The sequence below is a fragment of the Diplotaxodon limnothrissa genome, linkage group LG11 (genome assembly GCF_057381915.1).
Source record: "Diplotaxodon limnothrissa isolate DT_005_m linkage group LG11, D_limnothrissa_male_GT1.1, whole genome shotgun sequence".
Classification (NCBI taxonomy): Eukaryota; Metazoa; Chordata; class Actinopteri; order Cichliformes; family Cichlidae; genus Diplotaxodon; species Diplotaxodon limnothrissa.
Window position 1 is genome coordinate 19162506 of NC_140606.1, and position 24754 is coordinate 19187259.

The 24754-nt window shown below is 39.8% G+C and overlaps 2 protein-coding genes across 2 annotated transcripts; one reads left to right on the forward strand and one right to left on the reverse strand.

Annotated features, from left to right (window-relative positions):
• The first annotated feature begins 2990 nt into the window (after positions 1–2990).
• Positions 2991–5562, forward strand: oprd1b (opioid receptor, delta 1b). The gene is made up of 3 exons (XM_085365278.1): positions 2991–3202; positions 4500–4855; positions 5033–5562. Exons 1-3 carry the CDS (start codon positions 2991–2993, stop codon positions 5560–5562), a joined length of 1098 nt encoding a protein of 365 aa, XP_085221404.1.
• Positions 5563–15960: 10398 nt separating this feature from the next.
• Positions 15961–21893, reverse strand: rcc1 (regulator of chromosome condensation 1). Its single transcript, XM_085365279.1, has 10 exons — positions 21846–21893; positions 20538–20634; positions 20031–20218; positions 19739–19918; positions 19271–19367; positions 19048–19170; positions 18768–18908; positions 18544–18663; positions 18302–18454; positions 15961–16200 (listed from the first exon to the last, which is right to left on the reverse strand). The coding sequence occupies exons 2-10, from the start codon at positions 20614–20616 to the stop codon at positions 16025–16027; spliced, it is 1257 nt and encodes a 418-aa protein (XP_085221405.1). The 5' UTR covers positions 20617–20634; positions 21846–21893; the 3' UTR covers positions 15961–16024.
• Between the last annotated feature and the right edge of the window lie 2861 nt (positions 21894–24754).

A 24754-nucleotide genomic window follows, 5' to 3' on the forward strand; every position in this document is an offset into this window, starting at 1 on the left:
ACGAGCCATTTAATCATAAAGGTTGGGCATGAAAATAAAGATTGTGCAGAATTACTCATTTTTAATATACAGCACAAAAATACCACAAGATAACTATCCCACAATGCAATTCTCTTCATTGACGTTAAAATGGTCATTACAGCCACCAAGAAAAGGAGGAGGCCTAGTTATGGTGCAGGTGCCACTGGCAGTGCAGAACCAAGCCAACGAGATGGTTGACCCTCCCTGAGCCTGGAACTGCCAGAGGTGTCTTCCTGTTAAAAGGGAGTTTTTCCTTCCCACTGTTGCCAAGTGGTTGCTCATAGGGGTTTGTCTGATTGTTGGTGTTTTCTCTGCATGATTGTGGGGTCTTTACCTTATAATAATAAGCACCTTGAGGCAACTGTTGTTGTGAATTGGTTCCATGTAAATTGAACTGAATTGGAATGCAGTAGTGTGAGTCTTAGCATATATCAGCATATATCTGTGACAGCATTTTGTGTTAATATTTCCCAGTTAGCATCTTTCTGCTTCTGCTCAATTATACTTTGGATGCAAATATTTTACTTTCTGTTTGTTTAAAACCTTAAGTTACTTTTCATATTTTAATATATTAGTCTAATAATCATTTTTCCACATTATTATAGATAAAGTTGCACCACATAATAAAGATTATTCAAATGATCTGTAACAGCAACATATATTTTAAAAATCCCAGAAAAGCACCTGTTCGATACTCTCAGCTTACATTTTCCAGGGTTTGAGAACTGAATGTTTTTTAGCCTTATGTTGCAGGAATTGGTTCAAGTTTCATGGGAAGGAATGAAAATAGTGAGGAAGCCTTAGTGTGACTCTTGTGTCAGAAGCCTAACTTTGGTCCCAGCAGTTTTTGTTTTTGCCACCTGCACCACTAAATTGAATTGTGCAGCTGTGTTAGACAGAGCATGTCAGTTTTAAAGAGTACAAAAAAGACAATGGGAAATCTCACAGAGATTTTAAAGGAAAAGAACAGCAAGTTAGAAAATGATGGAAAAGTAAAGGATCACTAAAAGTCAGAATCAACAGACATTTGACTGAACATCAGAAATGTTAACCTGGCTGCTCTCAAGGAACAGTCCTCCTCACTAGACTTCATAGCACTCAAACACTGAACAACTGGCAGATCAGTCCAGTACAAAACACAAGCTTGTGAAATCTAAAAATGCTCTTTTCTTAGGGAGACACAAATAGTCTATTTCAAAGACACTGCAAAGGTGTTACCTGCTATGGCTTACCAGAGATTATGGCTCTTCCATTAACTGGAGGTGATGGTTTGATCATTGCCTGTCTGTATGGCAGAGTTTCCATGGGCAAGATACTGAAAACCTAACATGTTCTCCAGCATGTCCATTAGTAGGACAAATGCTGTATGTATAGCACAAACACACTGTGTGAATGTTCCTAGTAAGTAAGCACTAAATAAATGCAGTCCATTTACCATTTAAATGCTGCCCGTTCACTGCTTTGTGCTGCGCTGATGGCCGTTCCTTAAAGGTCAGTCTGCAGAGTGCATCGATTATTGCAATTTTAATACAGCCACAGGAGAATCTGTATCTGTGCATGTTCAAAAAAAACCCCACATGTTAGAGAAAGACTCAAATGCATGACACACTCAATTTCAGGAGCCATAAAGCATTACATGCTGCAGCCTGTTTGTAATGGTTTTTGATGTCCAGGTTAATGGAAAGGCAGCTACAGATAAATGAATGCTTTCATTAAAATTGGAAAAAGATGTCTGCTTGGCACTCTTAGAAAAAGAGTAATGAAGGACCTATGATCTGCTGCCAGCTGTACATGTTAGGCTGTAAAGCTTCAGTAAATCTAATGTTAGTAAACAAATTAAATGTTCTAATAAGTAAAAACACAACAGTGATACAGTGATATCCAGGGACAAGAAAAGCTTCATCACATTTATATTACTAAAAAATGGCCCCCACTTATTAAATATTCACCCAGAGTAAATACACAGTTCTCAAATGGAGGCGCATATGTATTTGTAGGCTTGTGTCAGTGTGTTTGCTCATATAGCTGTGATCAGTACTGTGAGGGTCATAAGCCGGTAATTTGGGACATTAGGGTTTTACAACTTAGACTCTTTAAACATTTGCAACCCATCGCTAAACAGTTATTGACTGATCTGCCATAACTAGGATGGATGACAGGAACAGCAGGAAAACCACAGGTTTACAGAGCGTGTTTGGCGAGATCTATTTAGGCAAAATTACTAAATTAGGGTGCAAAGGTCACTGATAGGATTCATGAGTGAAATGATAAACTGGTTTAACCATTAAAAAACAGTTAACATAATTGAGTTGTTAATAAAGCTGGTGATCTGGTGTCGTTTTTAACATCGGCTGACTTCCTCGTTTTACCCTAATACATCATTAATGTGTAAAGTTCTTAAAGTGTTTCACTTGGCAGCGTGTTTTTTCTTTCAAAAATATCAAAATCAATAAAAAGTTATCAAAGTATCACTTAAGATCTGCAGACTTCCATGGGGTTTTCACAACGACCTCCCAAAGGCGGTTCCAAATCACATGACTTCATTTGTAATTCCCTAACATCCACGCACTTGCTGCTATGCAGTAATGCTATCAAAAGCAAGCTAAATGTTTCCCTGGTGCTGTCAGGTGGTAACGTGATGGTGACCGCCCGGTGAGAAGAGTCAGGCTGTAGAACATGTTATGGCATCTTGGTTATGACTGGCAATCGTCTGATGATGAAGCATTTTTAATTCACGCGTTCTGAAAAAAAGTCTCTTTAGGCAAGGTAAGAACTTGTCAGGGAAACGGTCTGCTTGTTCTTTGTGCGCCAGTGCGCAGAGACGCACGCGCCACTCACACGCGGGCGGGCGAGACGCAGAGGCACAGCTCTCACATCCTCCGAGCGCCCGATGACTTAATTTGTCGCACAGTTTTCGTGCGCTCGTACTTCTCGAATTATTGCGCTCTGTTCGCACCTGGATCCCCGCAATGGAGTTTTCCACTCTTCTCCCGGACTATTTCTACTCGGTCTCAGTAACTCCTTTCAATGTTACGCGCTCTGAGGATCTGCTTTCCATTCCTGGCAACGAGACCAACAAGGACAGAAGACTTGTCATCCACGTTTGCATCACGGCTCTCTACTCTCTCGTCTGCGTGGTGGGACTGGTGGGAAACGTGCTTGTAATGTACGGGGTGGTCAGGTAAGAAGGACACGCTATTCAGATAACGATAACCCAAAGGGAATGTGTTGAAAGGAAGACAAAATAATTTACTTGCTCGACACGTTTTAAAAGGTGAAAAGCGACACACTCATGCACATATGACAGAAACCCCAATATGGATAGGATAAATATGTTTTCATGTGATCAGGGTTTATTTTAAATGACCATAAAGTACTCTGTATGTTACGTATTAAAATATAGCAGAACAATTTCACATATTTCTATTCGAGGGAAATCCATTTTCACTCTCGTACTTTATTTGTGATGGTCCCCTTCGTAACTGCCCACAGTGCCAGTTGCGCCTGAGAGCCGCTCTCCATCACATCCACCCACCCACCCACCCACACACACACACACACACACACACACACACACACACACACACACACACACACACCTCCCACATGTAAGAAGAGGATGGAGCGTAATCTACAGTTTAGCCCTGAAATTATTTAATTGCACCAATTATTCCTGTAAGAGAGTGGGGTTGTAAATTGAGATGATAAACCAAAGCTCAACCTTAAAAAGCGATACTGTGTCGATATGATGTATTCTCGATTTTGGGGATTTCTTTTTTAATTTTTGAAAAAGAAATGAAGAAAACTTTAAATATATCACTCACACTCCCAGGCAAAGCAGTTACGCACATGATGAGATCAGTGCTGTAATACATAGATGTCTTAATACCTGGGAATAAGATGTGTCTCCCACAATCCTTTCAGAGTCTGATATTTTACAGCAAAACACTTCAGAAACATAATTTAATCAAATGTGACCCACAGAGTGTCATGTTGTGGGCTGATGTGGAGCAATCCATATTAAAAGAGCCAGGCAAATGTTAAGCTGGCACTCAGAAAAAAAACACACACACACACAAAATAATTTTAATCTAAAGTCAAGTAGGAGTTTGGAGGGCTTTGAGCTATAATCAATTCATTACATGGAAATGTGTTTTAATGGAGGCTCCAGAGAAGCTGACGAGCTGCTGTGCATTTAGTGTAGCGCTCTAATGACATTATGCACCTAAAAAAATCTTATTTATTTAGAGGAAATAGCAGATTATTGGTTTTATGGTTAAATGAATTAAATAAAACTTTGTAACTTTTAAAATTTTAATGGAAGTCGTGAGTCAGCCACACGAGACATCCTCTTTGTGTTATAGCAACAGCCAGACCTTGGGAAGAAATCCAGTCTCCTCCAGCTGACAATTGTTCCCATCCGCTGTGTGTCACAATCTGTTTAAAGTGTGCTCTGCACTTTTCTTCCCACCAAACAGGTACACGAAGATGAAGACAGCCACAAACATTTACATCTTCAACTTGGCTCTGGCCGACGCTCTCGCCACCAGCACCCTTCCTTTCCAGAGCGCCAAGTACCTGATGAGCACGTGGCCGTTTGGGGAGCTCCTGTGTAAAGTGGTGATAGCCATTGACTACTACAACATGTTCACCAGCATCTTCACACTCACCATGATGAGCGTGGATCGCTACATCGCTGTGTGTCATCCGGTCAAGGCCCTGGACTTCCGCACGCCCGCCAAAGCCAAGCTTATCAACGTCGCCATCTGGATCCTCTCCTCTGCTATCGGAGTCCCCGTGATGATCATGGCTGTTACCAAGGTGACAGAAGAAGGTGAGGGAATTTTCATTGCTGCTGTTAAAAAAAAAAGAGGCGCTGGAAAATACTATTGCTCTGTGAAAACATACTGGCTGTTTAAAAGGAAAAATAAAACAGACTTTTGAGTTGTGTTATTAATTTCAGTTAGCCTCTCCTTCTTTTATTAAACTTGCAATTGTTTTACCTCCTCAGGAGTCACTTTGTGCTCTCTTGGATTTCCTGAACCGGAAAGGTACTGGGACACGGTGACAAAAATCTGTGTATTCATTTTTGCCTTCGTGGTGCCCGTCCTGGTCATCACCGTTTGCTATGGGCTGATGATCCTGCGTCTTAAGAGTGTCCGTCTGCTTTCTGGCTCCAAAGAGAAGGACAAGAACCTGCGGCGGATCACCCGGATGGTCCTGGTTGTCGTGGCGGTTTTCATAATCTGCTGGACTCCCATTCACATCTTCGTCATTGTCAAGACCGCTGTGAAAATTGACCGCAAGAATCTCCTGACCATGGCCTGCTGGCATATTTGCATAGCTCTGGGCTACACCAACAGCAGTCTGAACCCTGTGCTGTATGCCTTGATGGATGAGAACTTCAAAAGGTGCTTCAGGGATTTCTGCCTGCCCTATCGCTCCCGCCCGGAGCAGAGCAGCTTCTCCAGAGTCCGCAACAGCACGCGGGAGCCCGCGTCCGTTTGTGCCCCTGCGCCGACAGCGAAGCCGCCCGCCTGACTAGGTATGGATCAGCTGGGTGGGAGAGCAGTGCATGATGACCTCCAGACTGAAGTCACGCAGTTCTCCACCACAGGAGTCTGAATTTAAACATGCAGGCTTCTGAGCTGCTGTTTAAATGAATGATTGATTGTTTTTGAAACTTTTATGTGTCACAAGGTTTTGGGGTGGGGGGTTCTTTCAGGACAATCACAAACATCCCCGTGTGTCCCTGTGTATGATAATATGTATTTAAAAATGCATATAAATTACTGCAGTGTGTAAAAAAATACACACCAATAATGCACCTATCTCAACAGTACATGCGCACTGGGAAGCCAACAAGCTGACTTTTAGCTTTAACTGTGTTTGTGGGATTTCACATATTAGGTAAACAATGGGAGTCATTGCACCATATGTGCTCAGTCCATAAATTAGCAGGATATCAAGAAGGACGTTGATCCTAAGCATACAGACATTGCCAGCAAGGTGTATTTTTATGGCCAAGCGGTGGCGATTGTGTGATTGGCCGAGTCAGTCAGCTGACCACAATCAAAAAGATCATATGTTTTCCTTACTGAAAACCAGACTGACTGATGATGCCAGTCGTTGCTGGCAGAGGAAACACTGCTGTCTCCTCACATGTGTGGAGCACAGACTTTCACTGATTTACAGACAAATATCAGACCCGGGGACTTTATTGATTGCCGCTTGTTATTCATCTAACACTAAAATTGTGGGATCGTTTCATAAAAGGGCTACCAATCTGTTAATCTTACACACAAAGGTTGATTTGATAAAGCTCTTTCAAAGCTGGTGACCGTTTTAGCCAATGTGCACTCTGCCACTTTAGCTGGCCATGTCATCAGAGTGAGGTAGAGGTTCCTTTTTGTTTGGCATTTTTGTTGGAAGTCTAAAAAGTGTCTCAACAACTGTTCAGAATGTGCACTAGTTTTCTAACATCTTATTTTTTCATTTACAAATGTTTATTCTTGCAATTTAACAATTAGAAATTGCATGTTTATTCTCTTTCGTTAGCTCTGTTAGCTAGTAAAACCTCCACTATCTTATTGCTGTTGAGCTGAGTGATAATTCTCCGTGGGCTGGTCACTAAAAGCAGATTCTTTCATGTCAACACGTTTAAAAACTCACTAATATCATGAATGTAAGGTTGAGGCTTTATTTGCTTTCTGTCTGTGATATTTGAACTAGCAGATGTTTCACATAAGGAAAGATGCCGGTTAAAGAGATATCAAAAAACATGAAAATACTGCCTTCGTGAATAAGCAGCGATGACTGTTTGGCTGACTCTATGTTTCCGCTCCTGTAGTAGTTAGGCAATAACCAAAAAGCTGTTCAGCTGGCAGATGGGTGACAAGCTGAAGGGGACAATGGAAATGCAGTGGAAATGCTGTTTCAAGTCAGCGATAGATCACTAAATAGCCTCAAATTGACCTGGAGGAAAATCTGAATTAGATCAAATGCATTAGTGGGCAGGAAGAATCTTCTTAAACATATTAAACCTAATGGACAATTTTCCAGTGATGATTGCTGGACATTTACACAAGAGAGAGAATTCAAATTGATGCCTCTCGTTTTGATAGTGCAGCAATGTAGTGTTGCTTTGGCAGTATTGTGTATATACACGAGTACGAACTGTGTCAGATCTGTACATAATATCACGGTGTAATGATATTTTTCAGTATTTTGATTGTGATTTATTTTATTTCAGTGTGCTGTTTAGCTGTCGTACCATCGAGTCAAATCTGATATAACTATATACACATAGTTAAAATGTGAGGAGAAGTATTCCAGATCTTGAAAGGAAATAGGTCTCTGTCTCCTGTCTGGACAATCTCTAACTGGGTTTTTTTATAGGCACAGTAAAAATGTCCTGCAGTGTGGATGATAGTATTTTCAGCTGAATGAAAGTAAGTAATGCCTTTTTCAACTTGTGTTTCTGTGTTTTTGCAGACAGATGTTTGACTGTCTGTGCTTGATCTTTAAAATCTGTTTATATTCTGCAGTATCTAAAGTACTTTAATGTGCATATGTAATAACTGCTTTTGTTTTTGAAAAACAAAAAAAAGCCCCACTGTCATACAGACTAGTATAAGTTGTATCTTGGACTTTTATTTTGAAATATTGTTGATTATCATCACTGTTTCAATAAAACATCCACCTGTATGTGATCATTATTACAGATCCTGTTAAAAATTACTGACACTGTGGAAGTTTCACATGTGATCTCTTGGTTGGATTGAGTGTAATGAGCAGGCAATGCAGATGGGACATAGTGTCATCTGGTTGCCTGAGCGTAGGGCGTTGGGGTAGGCACAACACATTTAAAGTCCATCTTTAAATTAAGCACAATTTGAAATAAGTGTGGAGTAATCCTGTGATCTTTGTATGAATGGAAGGCTGAGGCTGGTAATCCCCTATACAGCACTGTGCAAAAGTCTCGAGACACCACTCACTTCTTTATATTTTGCTAGGAAAATGGGAAATTTATTGGGAAAATTGTATGGGATATGTATTGAAACACACGTGAACATTTGCGGTTATTTGTTCTGTTCTGTGAAAATTAATAGCCAGCTCTTGTTCCCACTGATGCAAATTACGATTTCATGCAGTGAAGTCATAACAACAACTGGTTAAAACTGGTTTGTTGTCTGGATTTTGATATTTATCTACCTTTTTATATTTATTTAGGTTAACAGTCTAATCATATTCTGATTATTAAAAATAATCTGCTTTTCTTGTCACATAATAAAAAGGCATACAATTCTGTATTCGCACAAGTTATACACTTCAAATGTAAATGAAGCTGTAATACACTGATTACAAATCATTTAGCTGCACCTGATTATATAATGACTGTCGCTTTTGTATGTCTGTATATCTCCTCCTAGACAAGTGGACCAATTTTGATGAAACTTTGCTCAAAGACTACTAACTTCTGCATTTTATAGAAATTCCACAATCAAATTTATTTGTACATTTGACAGCTCAATCCTGCACCAAATGAAACTGAACGCCAGCATTCACTCATGCTCTGGAATATCAGATAAGAACAGTGTGTCAGTTCAAACACATTTCTGAAAGACTTTGTTCATGTGGGATATTTATTTGATAGCTATATCAACAAGCCTTTCCACAGCCTACCTTTCAGCTGGTTTGAATGCTGTCCTTTTGCAGGGGCAGCATATGAAGCGTGGTTTGTTCACAGTGGTAACACCTGGTGTGCAGTGGGAAATGGACTGGTTCTTATATAGTTTTTATTCTGCACTATACTGACGCATTCACCAACTTATACAAGCACTTTTCTATAGTTTATATGGTTTTAGTTTCATGTACTTTTAAAAACTAAACATTTCACTTACAGGCTACCACGGCTAACGCTGCAATGCATTCTGGGTAGCTAGTTCAAATGGGTTGCACTCAGAATCCTGAATTGAAGAATTCAGAAGAAACTTCTACCATCAGTTTTGCTCAACTTCAAAGCCACAGCACTGATGACAGATCCACAATGTGTGAATTCATGTCCAGTGCTCTTACATTCAGTCAGCTGGCTACAGCGGCCGTCTACACCTTCAAATTACATTCTGGTTTCTACAAGTCCTGCTTACAAACCAGAGTTTATGTTCCTAACTTGTATTTCTTTTCAGAGACCTTTGCATTCTTAAGCTCTTAACCGCTGCTCCATCTCAAAGCAGCCTTTCCATTACGTCCCATGACGTAATGCGTCATTCGGTTATGTCGCAGAGACTTTCATTTCAATGGAAATGCTAGATGCTTGGTCAGCACACCAAGAAATATTTCTGGAAGAGAAAAGAGGTAATGAAACACACATGGGTACTGAAGACACCAGTTCAGTATTCAGTATCTACAGGCACTTTGATCAAACACAGTAAAACAATCACAGACAAATGCATAGAAGATTTACCCAAACACCACCTACAGCCACACACAGAATCCAAAGTGGAAGACACACTGGCATTTTTAAGCCTGCTCGAGTGGATGCTGTGTTTGGATTCTGTAAAAAGAATCACACCTGTTGAAGGTCTGGGACATCGTTTTATTACGATGAAACATCTTCCCAAGGACCCTGCAGTAGATTGCTATGTGGAGTCATCCCACATGAGCATGAAAGTGTGCCCACTCCTCAGTCCAGAAAATGAAATCGAAAACTTTGTTACCTCAAGTGAAATCATAAAAAACAGAAAACAAAGCAGTCTAGACTGTCATCCACTTCTGACAACCGTGCGATTGCAGCTGAAATCCAAAGAAACCGACAAAATAGAGCAGCTGCACGCAACAGGATCAGCCCGCATTTAGAAGGCTTGCATAGCATGCAGAAGATGACATGTCTTGGGGTAAAAAGGTCAAACCAGTCTCTGCAGATAAATCAGATCAGCAGAGGCTGGGTGTCAAACCTGGGATAACCCCCCCCAAAAAATCTGGTAGAATCCAATGATTCTAGCATGGAAAGTACAAGTACCTGTACAAGTACAGACAGGGGAGAAGGAACAGTCAATAGAGATCCTGCTAAACGTTGGATTTCATTACGGAAAGGGGTCAAAAACTTTTTCTTAAGGCTAGTTGGCTTTTCTTCAAAAATTGAAGAAACTTAAATTCTTTACCATCAACCCTCCCCAACCGGTCATGGCAGATGGCCTGGTTCTGTCACAGGTTTCTTCCTGTTAAAAGGGAGTTTTTTCCTGTCCACTGTTGCCAAAGTGCTTGCTCACAGGGGATCATCAGATTGTTGGGTCTTTATTGAAGCAACTGTTTTTTGTTAATTTTTTAAAATGTAAAAAATAAAATGTAATCAAGTCTTACTTTCAAGGTGTTTTTTGTTTTGTCACTGGTGTCACTGTCTCTGGGTCTGCCACTTTTTGATAAGTGTTAGCCTGATCTCCTTCAAACTTGAATTGATCAGGACCCTAGTAGCTCCAGAGTTGAATTTGAGGTGACTGGAAATACAGTATACGAAGCAAATACTGAGTTTGAAAGTCGAAATTTGACAAGATTTATTCTTCAACACACCCTGAATGTCATTTCTTTAAGCAGTCTTCAGGAATAGTTCTCCAGGCTTCTTGAAGGACACTCAGAGCTCTTCTTGGGATGTTTGCTGCCTTTTGCTCTGATCTCTGTTAAGGGCGTCTTACACTGCTTCACTAATACTGAGGTCGAGGCTTCGGGGAGGCACATCCATGATTTGATGGTGGTCCATTGTGCGTTTTTCTATCCAGGTATATTTTTTTACTGCAGTGAGTTTGGGATCACTGTCATGCTGAAAATGTAAGCGTCTAGATGATATTGCAGGATGTATCAAGTCCAGATCTGATTAAACTTTTCTGCGTTCATAATTCCATCAATCTTGACAAAATCTGTCTCTCTGTCTCGTTTCAATTTGGCAGAGTTTTTTTGGGGAAAAAAATACTATTTTATAGCTGTCGAACTGTGTTTTATTCTGCATTTTTAAATAGATTTAACTAAAGAAATGGGAACAAATGATCTGTTTTTGTGACATGTGGCTAGTAACACAGAGGCTAATGATGCTATTTAGAATTTGTTCTGTTATCTCTGTCATGTGTAGACACAACGCTGGTTCATCCCTTGCCTTTCTATGTTTCAGTGATTCATAGGTCAGTGTTAAATCTTGTTAAGTAAACAAACAAAAACAAAAATCACTCTTCTGCAAATAAGTGAAAGACGAACTATTGTTCAGGAGCGCTTAAAAAAAAGAAGCAAAACATAAAGAAACAAGTGTTGGTTCAAGACTTTTGCACAATACTGTATTATGCTATTGTTAACAAATCCCATGAGAAGACCTAAATCAACATGCTAGTTTAACTCCCCACAACTTAATGTCTTCTGCTGCGCCTCTTTGGCTCTATAGCAAATCAAAATTAAAGAAATAACGTGTCCTTGTGATTGATAATGTGCTAATGTTGTGCTGGCTCTAGCGATGTGTTTTTAATTATATTTTATTTTTTAATTTTATTTACTCGACTAACTGGTACTCATCTTGAAGAATACAAGGACAGGACGAATTGCGCCGCAGTGCATTCAAAACAATTAAGACTCTCGCTGAGCAACTGCCTGAGAAGAAAACACTACAGACACATTTAACACTTAAGTGACACATGCTTGCAGCGAACGTCAGCTAGGCTTCGGGAAGATGAGGTGAACACAACAACATCTTGGCCATATATATTTATTTATTGTGGCTGATGGATTGTGTGTTCAAATGTTCATTTTTTTAAAGACTGATAAGATTCTCTGCCCAGAATGACTGATGATGTCTTAGAAAACAGAAACCTTAGATGGCATCAGGCTCTCTGCTGAAAGTTGAAATATGTCACTCAAACGCCTGGAGTGAGAAATGTTCAGTCTTGATGTCTCAGACGGTCCTGTGTATTACATCACAGTGCTAACAAAGAGAGACCAGACACATCTGTGATTGGGAGAGTGAAGGAGAGCAGAGCTTGCTGAAGATTTCTTTGAAACCTCACTAGAAGCGTGCTCCTTCTGACAGTCACATGGCTCTGCCTGCACGTTCGCTATTTAAAAGACAAAGCATTAAAAAAATATAAAGAATTTAGTTAAAAACATTTGTCTGGCTTCTGACGTGACTGCATGCTCACCCCTCAAGCACCCAGATTTACAGCACTGCCACAACTGTGACATTTGCTTAATTTTTTCATTGTTTCACATTTTCTATAAAACAAGTACAGTCAAACACTGAGATGCTGTGGTCTAGCTGCAGAGTGACACACGCTTAATGAAGTGCTTTGGTGTTTTAACCCTCGCTCACGGCGGCTCATATGCTCAACAGAATGGAGAACAGAGAAAATCTCACTGAAGCATTCACAACAGCGCTGCATTGTGTGTGTCCCTGCTCATATCGCTTTGCTGGGAGCAAAAGCTCAGATTTGTTGTTTGGCTTAATAAAAGACAATCATCTTGTTTGGGAAACTGGGATAAATACACAACTTGAGCTCTATTATATCGCGATGATGCAGTCATGTAAATCTTTCAGTATAAAAAACATAACAGACATCTCTGCATGGCTGACAGCGTGTTTTCACTTTACAATCTCATCTAGGCTGACAATGCAGAACTGGGCAGAATATGAGCCATCTCTCTCTCTCTTTCTTTTTTTAAAGAAACTGTTAAATGTCTCGGTTTAAACATCAGATAGTTTTTGTGTGGTATAGTGAATAAAATCTGGATTTATGGGATTTCCAAATCAATGCATTATGTTTTTATTTACATTTTACACAGTGGTTTGTATATAAGTCATTGAGTCAGGGACCTATCCTACATAGGAGGCCTGGCTGGATGGTGTAGGTACTAGAATGAAGAGGATACAGTCGTGAAACTTTACAAGCAACCAGTTCAGGTCAGAATAACAGTTTAAAGATGTGGTTTGAGCCTTAATTACTCAATTCCGTCACGAGACTGTCTCAGTTTCCCTCTTCCCTGCTGTCAGTTAGCTGCTGTCCATGAAGGTGACTTAAACCCAGTGCTAAACACAGTCCATAAGACAGATACATCACATCTTGTTGAAGTGATGCGTTGCATACAATTGTGCTTTGCTAGTGTTTAATGTGTTGTGTTATCCTATCGGGACAAGACGTCTTTTAAAAAAAGCATTATTTTCAAAAGATGTTGCGTTCTTTTAAGCCTCTGCACGGCTCTTGATTCACTGCTGTGGGCCTCAGGAGATCCCCTCATACCAGCGGATGAGCAGTTCAACCTATCAAGGCAGTCACTAATAACTCCTAGCATGGATCACAGAGGACGGAAGACCAGCAGCTTAACAGCAAGAGAGTCATTTATTCACTAATAAGATCTGATTTCGGTTCGCCAGCGCACATGCTCTCAGGCATGTTTTCTCCAAGTGAGACTCTCCTCCTATTAAAGCCTGACACCAAACAACATCCTAACATGAACCATGTGCCTGCTTAAAGACAATATCTGCACCTACTGAATGTAGTCTCTTTCCACTTGCTAAATGCAAGTCATTAAGCAGTGTATCTTTAAAGTGCTTTAAGTTGAATAAAAACACACATCAGTGTGAAGTGTGCCGTTTGGTCGATATCAGTGTTTCTGAGGCTGCTCCTTCTCCTCTCTACATTTAACCTGCCTAAACACACATTCAGATGCATATTATCCAAACTGTGTTAATTCTATATGAGGCAGAAATTCGATATAAAGACGGATTGATTTGGACAACTGCTTCCTGCTGCACGCATTTAACAGATTCTTACCAGCAAATGAAAGAAACTCGGAGAAAAGCCTCTCCAAAGAATTCAAGTCATCAGCCCACTTTGGATTTTCATGATTAGGTCACACTTGAGAAATAGCACTCAAGACTTTATGAAATAGCATGTTAATTAAAAAAAGCAGCAGGGTAACTCAAGAGCTGCTACATCCCAGATTGATGCAGAGCTACATGATGCTAAATTTGTGATGTTTTCATCTTTTTTTTTTTCACGTGATGCTGCTCATGAAGAGTCTGTCAGAGGTGTGTAGTCTAAAGCCCTGCAGAGAGTGGTACCCAAATATGAGCTTATGAGAGACGTATGTAGATCTCCGAGTGACTGTGCACGTGTGCAGGTGTGTGAGAGTAGCTGTTCTCCTCTTTTATTTGTGAAATGAAGAGGATCAGAGCCAAAAGTGAAAGGAACTAATGGCAGGATGTCACTGCCGACTTCCTGTATGAATGTGAGTCTTTGTGCTGAGAAGCTTTTGGACTATAATAAGATGAATGCTTCAGTATGTGGAAAGCTGATAAAAGCATCAATCCTTGACATCTCCTGGCAACCTTTCCAAACTCTGCAGATTCAATCTCTAACATTTAGCCCACTGATGCCCTGAAGGTGCATCAAAGGAACACTATATTTATTACAGAATCAAGGATCTTTATGTGATCTACACTGGAGGTTCTTTAACAAGTAAAATAAATAAATAATTAATGGTTATTTAATTAGAAATAACATTACACACAGAATAAATGTTTCAGGTCTTACATTGGATTAACGAAATAAGGAAACATTAGTGATATTGATGCAGAACTGCAATGCTTTGTTCACCCACAGGGACTTTATTAGCTACACGTGTCCAACGTCTCCTTAATGCAAATATCTAATCAGCCAATTACTTGGCAGCAACAAGGGGAAGATGACCTCAAGTTGAAACCAAACATTAGAATGAGGGAGAAAAGTGATTTAAGTGACTTCCCGCACAAATATAAGCTTTACAGAGAATGGTCTGAAAAACAAAAACAAAAAATCTATCCTATGAGCGGCAGTTCTCGGGGAAAAAATACCTTGATGAAGTCAGAGGAGAAAGGCCAGACTGCTACAAGGTGATAGAAAGGCAACAGTAACTCGTAGCGACATGAAAACATAGATCCATCCTGCCTTGTATCATCAATTCAGGCTGCTGGTGGTGTTGTAATGGTGTGGGGAACATTTTATATCGCGTATCCATCTGCTGAAGACTGCTTGAGTTCACTGTACTTGAATGGCCTCCACAGTCACCAGATCTCAATCCAGTAAAGCAACATTGGGATGCATTGGAAACGCAGATTCTCATCATGAATGTACAATTTATAAATCTGCAGTAACTGTGTGATGCTGTCGTCAACATGGACTAAAATCTCTTAGCAATGTTTCCAGCATTGTGTTGCACGAGTATTCAACAATAAACAGCTCAGTGAGTGGGCCTCTATTTGCCTTTTCTGTAGCACAAACACACACACAGACAAATGTTCTTTTTACAGTTAAAGAAAAGCAGCAAGGGTTTACTATCAAAAAGCTGTAACCAGGATCTTATTAATACACAGTAAATGAAATGAAGTAAATGTGTCTTGTATTTTCCTTAAAAAAGAAATCAGCTTTATTTTTCAGACAGGAAATGCAACAAAATACAGGATACAGTATGATGTGTTACCAAATGTCCAAACAGTTACAACAAATTTGTGTGCACTGGGTAGAACGAACAGTAGTCGCACATGTTAAACTCACCAGGCGTACAGGTCCTGTCTGACAAAGATCTAATCTACTTATTGCTTTAATGAAAACATTAAAAAGACTATTTTATGTCCTTAAACATCCTGCACTGCCATTTCCTTTATGTACATGCACAGTCATAAACATCACATATAACATCTTAGAGTCATACAAATGACCAGATGAAAAGACTTTAAAGGACTGTCAAAAACTAGCTTTAAAAAAAATAGTCTTTCATTTGTCATGATCTACCAAAAACATCACAACATTCCCCAATGCCAAGGGCACAGGAGCTTCCATAAAAGAGGACAAACCTCACCTCTCCCCTCTATCACGCACGTCTCACACTCCCTCGGCTCAGCATAGGAAGTCACATTCATCAACACCCTTCCCCTGATTTAGGCACCCTGGCCCCACCTTGAAGCGCCCCCTTCACTCTCTGTCAGTGCAGGACATCAGCTCTCCTGCTTGTCTTTGACCAAAAGGACGGTGTGCTGCCCTCCACTGGAGGCCATCAGTACTTCACGGTTCTCCAGCTGTTTGCCTGTCATCTTCACAGGACTCCACTCATCATCTTCCTCTCCAGTGCCAAGCTGCAGGTTGGTGCCCATGCCCCAGGCATACACAGATCCTGGAGTAGGAAAAAGTGACAGTAAGGAGAGCGAGCAACCTTTTATTCTCTAAGGGTGTCGACTGTGTGAAAACCCAGGAGTGAAAGTTTAGTACTTGTTGCACTGTGAGTGATGGCTCTGATAAGAATCCTGCTTCACAATTTTGTGTCAGACAGTCAGTCACACATTTACTGAAGACTTTTTTCCATATCTAAAAACTTTCTAACCATTAAAGAATAAGTTTGGACACATTATTGAATGTTTTTTCATTATTTTATATAGATACAAACTGAAGACATCAAATATATGAGGCAAGATATATAGAATTATTTTGCAAAGAAAAAATTGATAAATTATTCTAAATATGTTTTATATTTCAGATTCCTCAAAGTAGCCACTTTTTGCTTTGTTAACAGTGTTGTAAACTCTTGGCCTTCTCTTAATGAGCTTCATGATGTAGTCACCTGAAATGGTTTTTACTTCACAGTTGTGCCTTGTCAGGGTTCATTTCTGAAATTTCTTGCTTTCTTAACAGAGTTGGGACCATCAGTTGTGTTGTGCAGAAGTCAGGTTGGTACACAGCTGACAGCCCTATTTGGCAACTGTTAGAATTCATGTTATGGCAAGAACCAATCAGCTAAATAAAGAGAAACGACAGTCCATCATTACTTTAAGAACTAAAGGTCAGTCAGTCCAGAAAACTGCAAAAACTCTAAATGTGTCCCCAAAGTCCAGTCGCAAAAACCATCAAGAACTATAACAAAACTGGTTCATATAAGGTCCGCCCCAGGAAAGGAAGACCAAGAGTCACCTCTGCTGCTGAGGATAAATTCATCCGAGTCACCAGCCTCAGAAACCGCAAGTTAACAGCACTTCAGATTAGAGCCCAGATAAATGCCACACAGAGTTCCAGTAGCAGACACATCTCTACATCAACTGTTCAGAGGAGACGAATCAGGCCTTTGTGGTCAAATAGCTGCTAAGAAACCACGACTAAGCAAAAAACATCAAGAAACACAAGGAATGGACATTAGACCAGTGGAAATCTGTGCTTTGGGTCTGATGAGTCCAAATTGAGATCTTTGCTTCCACCCGCTGTGTCTTTGTGTGATGTAGAAAAGGTGAACGGATGGTGTCTACATGTAGGGTTCCCAACGATGGTGTGATGGTTTGGGGGTGCTTTGCTGGTGACACTGTTTGGAATTTATTCAAAACTGAACCAGCATGGCTACCACAGCACCCTGCAGCCACATGCCATCCCATCCAGTTTGCGATTAGTTGGACCCAAATTATTCTTCAACAGGACAATGACCGAAAACACACCTCCAGGCTGTGTAAGGGTTATTTGACCAAGAAGGAGAGTGATGGAGTGCTGCATCAGATGGCCTGGCCTCCACAGTCACCTGACCTAAACCCAACCAAGATGGTTTGGGATGAGATGGATGGCAGGGTGAAGGCAAAAGTGCCAACAAGCGCTCAGCATCTCTATGAACTCCTTCAATACTGTTGAAGGAGACTGTTCAAGGTGACTACCTCATGAAGCTCATAGAGAGAACGCCAAGAGTGTCCAAAGCAGTAATCAAAGCAAAGGGTGGCTATTTTAAAGAATCTCAAATATAAAACATGTTGAGTTACTTCACACTTTTTTGTTTCCTACATAATTCCATGTGTGTTCATTCATAGTTTTCATGCCTTCAGTGAGAATCTTCAATATAAATAGTCATGAAAATAAAGAAAAACCATTAAATAAGAAGGTGTGTGCAGATGTGACTGGTAGTGTAAGTTACAACTGGTAGTTAACGTACAGTAATAGCTTCAAGTATCCCTACAAAACAAGGTTAACTGTGATCTCCTGCTAATAAACCTCACATTACTTTCTCTTCATGCCTAAAGTTGGATTAAACTTGCTGCCATCTCACTGTCACCAGCAGCAATGTCTAAACAAACAGGAAATGAGGGGTCATGTGTTTGTAAGATAAATTTAAAGCTAGGACGATTTAGGGCAAAGCATAGTGTCTCATTGCACTTCAATGCTTCAGAAGAAAATAATAACAAAAAAAAAGGGGCTGCAAACAGACTCAGTTGTTTTACTCTTCCCATCCTGATTGCCTTGGTTCTCACCTTCTCTGGTAACTGCATAGCTGACAGACGCCCCGCACGACACTCCTTTAGCCAGCTCTATCCCCATCACAGGTGTGGGCTCGCTCTTCTCTTCAGCCCCTTCTCCCAGACCAAGACGACCATACTCTGCTCTTCCCAGGCTATATACCTGCCCTGAAAGACAAGAGTCCAACACTCCAGCTGACTTGAGTGCTAACAGATGATGCGTAACATCTGCCTGCAATTACACACAGCCAGCTTACCTTCAGCATCAAGGCAAAGTGTGTGATGCTGTCCTCCAGAGAAGTCTACCCAGGCAGTGGTCGAGTTCTTGAAACATGTAAGCTTTACAGGGACAAAACACATCTTGGTGCTTTTGGTGCCTAAAAAGATTCATTTGAAATGATACAGTCACTGTCGCAGTCACAAATAGTACATGGCAGTAGAGTTTACAAAGGATAACGCAGGAGTGACGAGTCACACTGACCCAGCTGGTGATAGTTTGAGAGGCCAAATCCATACACATGGCCCTCTTTTGACACAGCAAAGGTGACGTACGCTCCACAGAAGGCGTCAACGAAGTGAACTTTCCCTTTCACTTTTACCATCTGTGGAACCAGCAGCCGCTCTGAGATCACAAAAATAAACAGGAGTGATGTATAGAACATTAAAGACAGTATAAAAAAGAAACATTTATGTAATCAGATATTAACATAAATCTACAGTTTTTGATCCACCAAAAAACAGAAAAGGTGTGTGCTACGTACCAAGGCCTTTCCTGCCTCCTCTGTTTGAAAAGTGTTCAGGCACTCTTCCCAGCTGCCCCTGCTCAGCTGAGCCAGACGTGTATAGATTTCCTTCCAGCGTCACCATTACCACGTGATCATTACCTAGTAAAGAAATCAGTTACACAAATATCCCAGTTAGAAACTCATTTATAGTGCACACATAGTAACATAAAGCACTAAACAAAAACCTTTTCTTTTTTACCTGAAACTATTTTAACAACGTGTTCTGTTAAAGGGACTTTAACTGGTAGAGCACACGTTTTCATCGGCTCCAGAAGACCAATAACTCCATTATTATCCTAAGAAAACAGGGTAATATGCAGACAACATGTTAGACAGTCAAAACATTAAATAAATTTCAAAGTCTTTTCCCTACATTGTGTAGAATTACAAGAAGATTATGATTTTATTCATTAAAATTAAATGCTTTCTGATTCCACTGCATACATACTACAATATACTAAAATAGTTTTTATACATTCATTTTACAGCGTTAATAAATGTTTAGGAACAACATTTAGGGTTTGGATAATAATATAGTGCTGAAGGAAAAATGATTTGAAACCTTTGAACAAAAACAATTACATAGAAAGTAATGGAAGGGTGATAAAAATAGTTGCTGAGACAGCACACAGGACCAGACTCCCTAACTAGCAGGGATAGCACTAACCCTGAAAGAGCCCCAGATGTACACCGATCCATCCTCTGTGAGTGCGGCTGTGTGGCTGTCCCCTGCCGATACCTGGACCACCTTCTCATTCAGCGTCACCTTTCCCGGGATCATCTCAGACCCCTCCTCTGATGTGTCCCGACCAAGAGCCCCTTCGTCATTACAGCCAAACGTGTAAATCTAAACAAAGAAAACAGTTTACATGAGAAACTAAGAAGCTCTTTGTTAAACGCTACAAACAGGTTGCCATTACATTTTTTTGAAGTGAGAAATAAGACAGATGTTTGCTTACATTTCCAGTTTCGCCGAGGCACACGGTGTGCATGCCTCCAGCTGTCACCTGAACAATTTTCTCTGGCAGGGACAGAAGTGCTGGCTTCTTCCTTTCAATGACATCTTCCCCTAAACCCAACTGTCCAACATCACCTTGGCCCAAAACAAGAACCTGCCCCGCCTCTTTGAAATGACTCCTGTGTGAAACTGAAACACATATACAACCAGTTTCATAGTGAGCACTGAATTTTATTGGTTTGATGGAAAACACATGGAAAATGATGAAATTAGTAAAAAGTTAGTAAAAACACTGACAATGCAGTGTGATACACTTGGGAGTCAAAAGCCTTCCTCTCACATATGTCCATAATACTTGCTTAACAGAAATATCTTACTTCAGCAAACTCAAATACAAGTGGTGTACATGTTTAAATGCAATGCCACTTTTTAGCTGGACTATCAGTTGTTCAAACTGAATCTGGTTACACCTTTATAAACTCCTGTTTTGAAAAGGGAAGTGACTTACCTTTCACCTTTTTGGAGTCTTTATCATCTTCCACAATAGCAGCAGACTTTCTCTTGGTGGTTGTCTTTTTGGCAGGCATGATAGCAACACTTTTGGACTTTAAGAAAATATAAGGTTGTGTGTAAATTGGGTAAGTTTCTTAACTAAATGGATAATGTGAGTTAAACAGTACAACAAAGTAATTTAAAGTACGCTAGAATTCTTACACCACACAAAATAAAAGAAACAAAAAGGCTAAACAGATAGTTATTAGATACCACAAATGTCTCAAATTTACAAGGCAAGGCAGATAATTAAGTACATGAACAGCCGACATTTAACCTAAAAGTCATTTGCATGTCTACCCTGGGGATGAGTAAAGTATACATCCATCTCTCTATATTACTTACCGATACTCATGAGTATTTTAATTGCAGACAGAAAAGCAACGTGGACCACAATAACAAAACACTAGTGTAACCTGGAGAAAACCAGGCTACACTAGTATGATCTCTCTAAATACAAAAGCGTTTATAGACCACAATCACCCTCAAACCAGAGTCCAGACCACAGTGGTCCTGACTCTTAGACAGCACTACAGACTAGCCAGCAGACCAACATAATACACAAAAAGCCTTTTGTTGTTGTTCTAAGACTGCCCAGCAGTTCTTAGGGTTCAACAGCTGTCGGAGCCTAACTTCAATGGTTCTTTCACCCCACAAACAGCTGCGCTTCAGTCACCCCTGCTTCTCATGCTGATAAGAGACCACTGCCCACAAAAATAAGGACACGTGGTACAGTTTGAAATGAGAGTCAGTTTTAGCTTTTGGTCCCCACTATAGATCGTACGACAGACGCTGGGATTTCATAAGGAAGTGCTTGGATAGTGCTATCATCTCCTTTACAGCGCTGGACAGTTTAAATTAAGCTGCGTGATCTAACGCTGGCAGTGCCCATGTGCCCTTGCTAACATTCAGTTAACTTGGCTGCTGAACGAGTTGTATGTGGTTTAAAACATTGACTGTAAATGATCGTGTCACAACGAGCAACGAGCAACGAACACAGCGAGAAAGCAAGATAGTAAATATAAGTTGTTACAGCTTAACCAAAGTTAGTTGGCCGGCATTGAAAGTAAAGCTTTTCAGCCAAATGCCGGCTAACTGTTTGCTAGCCAATGCTAGCTGGCTAGCTAGGGTGTTAGCGTGACATTGAATGAATGAAACCGAGAAACATAATTTAACAATGTAACTGCGTGCGATTCAGTGGTGCAGTATTTCTCGATACTTGTTTAATCCATCTGTAAAGTGTAGGAGGTGATAATTAACTGACCTGTGAAATGTTGAAGAGTGCAGTTTGAAGTGAACGTGCACAGCCTGGTTCCCGGTCTCGAGACGTGCTACGTTACGTTCTGTGGAACCTTTGGAACGCCCGCCTCATTAAAGAGACAGTAACACTCAGAGCCACAGGAAGATGGACACAGACAGATGTTTACATGTATATATGTCTATCTATCTATGATAAAGTGCATCCGGCGAAGCCATGTATCTGCGTAAATTAAGTAATACTTGGTGCTGGAGGAAGTACTCCTATCATCTTTCTCAGAACTGGGACAGGTAGCTCTGGTGAATGAATCGGGCTACAGATCAGTTATAAATGTAAAAGTACTAACGTCTGGTGGAACACTCAGTTTTTATTATAACCAAAGATATGAGAGTATTTTCTACTCCTACTTCTTCTTATTTTGGCTGTTTCCTTTAGGGGTCGCCACAGCAGATCATCTGGCTCCATCTCACCCTCAGTACCTCAAGTACTTCAAAAAGTGCAGAATTTAGGTAAAGGTACACGTCAATAGCTGTAATAGGGCAGTGTATTATTGTTAACAAACAAAAACACCCAACAACAAAAATGTAAAAGTAGTGGTATTTTCATCTAAAGTTGAATGCGTAATATAAAACCTTTACCTTATATAGTTAATATTTCTGTTATCTTGTACAGCTCAATAATTAAGCAAGCTGTATGTAATGTAAAGAAAATGCTGACCAGCTGATATTAACACAGAGACTGTTGGGAATCTTTTGATTTTCACCTTAATCCATCTTGTATCACTTTTATGTCTAATTGATATTAAGAGATAAAAATTTATCAGTAACCTACAAACCTTTTTTTTTTAGGTTGTCCCTTATCTGTTGTATATTTTGTAACTAGATTTCCTTTTGTCCAACCCAGACCTTAAAGATCTGTGAACATATTTTACCTTCAGTCTTGTCTTTCTTTCTTTAGCTGACGCTAAAGCTACTAGCAAAACTCTCAATTTTCTCACTGTGAAGACCTTTACCTACACATTTAATCCCAATAATATGAAAAGTGCAATTTCAACTATACCTCTCGGTTTTTTGTACACGATGAAGACATACTGCTGTAGTAAATGAAAGAAATCTATTAGCACAAACAAATAAACAAGTAAAATTACAGAAAAGGTTCTGGCAGCTAACTGTCCAGACTTTTCAGTAATTACAAAATTGAAAGATGTTGGTAATTCACACAAGATTAGTTTTTCATTGTTCTAATTATTTACTTATTTTTACTGTGGGCCCATTGTAAAAATAAATGACTATAGTCCATATGAAAAAGCAGGAACTTTTGATTATTTATCTATGGCTTAATTACTCCCATATGGGAGATTTTATCAGTAGGAAAACCTGTAAAATTTCTAAAAATATAGTTAAAAGTTTAAAATCTATTCCCTCCTTCACATATTCCAAAACTACCATCAAGTGGCCCAGATTGGAGTCTTTGCGGGAACAAATCTGGCCCCCAGGGCTCATGTTTGACACCTCCACCCTTTGGTGTCAATCTAAAATATAACCTATTACTTAAAATACATTTTAAATTACACTAAAGGCCTTTAAACCAGCAATTAAAAAAAAAATAAAAAAATCAAAAGACAGTGCAAAAACTTAAATCGCCACCAGGTGTTGCTGCAAACCCACTGTTTCTTTAGGCGTTCCAGCTTAGACAAAAGACTCAACCTGAACAGTCATTGGGTCTACTGGACCTCAGTTGCAGAGTTGTTTCACAAGAAGGTTCGAGGAATTGCAAGATTTTTAATTAGATCCAGACTATTTACAATTAAAAAGAAGACTGTCAGCTCATACAACTCCACATTCAATTAAAAATGAACTCAGATTTACAGAAAGGTGCACTTTCATATTCCCATTCTTGTAGCATTTAATCATAAACTCATGTTCTGCTTAAAAAAATAGCAACCTATAATACTTTTATATTTAAAATTTCTTTTCAAATAAAAGGAAGACAAGATATACAGAAGCATCAGATAAACCTATATCAACTTATACACACAGCACTGAGAACCCTGTAAGCTACTGGCCAGACAAGACAAGGTAAAACACTTCTGCAGTTTCAAAAAGTTCCAGCCAAACTGAGTTTCTGTTGACCGATTATGCGTTTTCAGGTGTGGTTTTTTTTCTTTTTTTTGTGATAAATCCCTGATCTACACTTGAAGCAACTTACATTTAACTCTTAGTTTAGACACTATCGTAACGACCTTATTTAAAATGGCTACAGAATGTATTGCATGTTCAATCTTTAAAGGGAAGTACAAAAACTTACAAAAGAAAAAAGTATAAATGAAGAGAGATTATCCAGACGTGGTGGCACTGGATTTTGTAATGGCTCATGCAGTGGGTTGCAGAAATCAGTGATATGAAAACCAGTATTGGGTGTGTTGGCACGCATTAAAACACCAACAGCCTCCTGACCTTTTTCTATAGCTATTAAAAGGCCGACTCACATCACAACCACAAACACAGGCAAGCCAAATAATAATAATAATAATAATCATAATAATAAAGAAGGCTCAAAGAAAAGCTGTCACTACCCTTGTGATCAAAATTGTAATAGAAAATATTTTGTGCATTACAGAATATTTTGCAATGAGATCTCTTCCAGTTTCACTCTAACGTATCACAGCAGCAGTCTGTAGAGTGGATAACAAACACACGATATCCCAGAGATGTCCAGTTCTAAAACAGAATATTTAAGTCTTCAGCCAACTCCTGACCGTTTGTGTCTATTATTACTGTGTGAAGTGTTATAGGTCATCATTATTGTTACCATTTTTATTCTACGTTATTACATTAGCAAAGATGAGTTAGCTTTTCCATATACAGTAAAGAAGAAGAAGAAAAAAGAAAAAGGCAACACAGGACGAGGCCGCA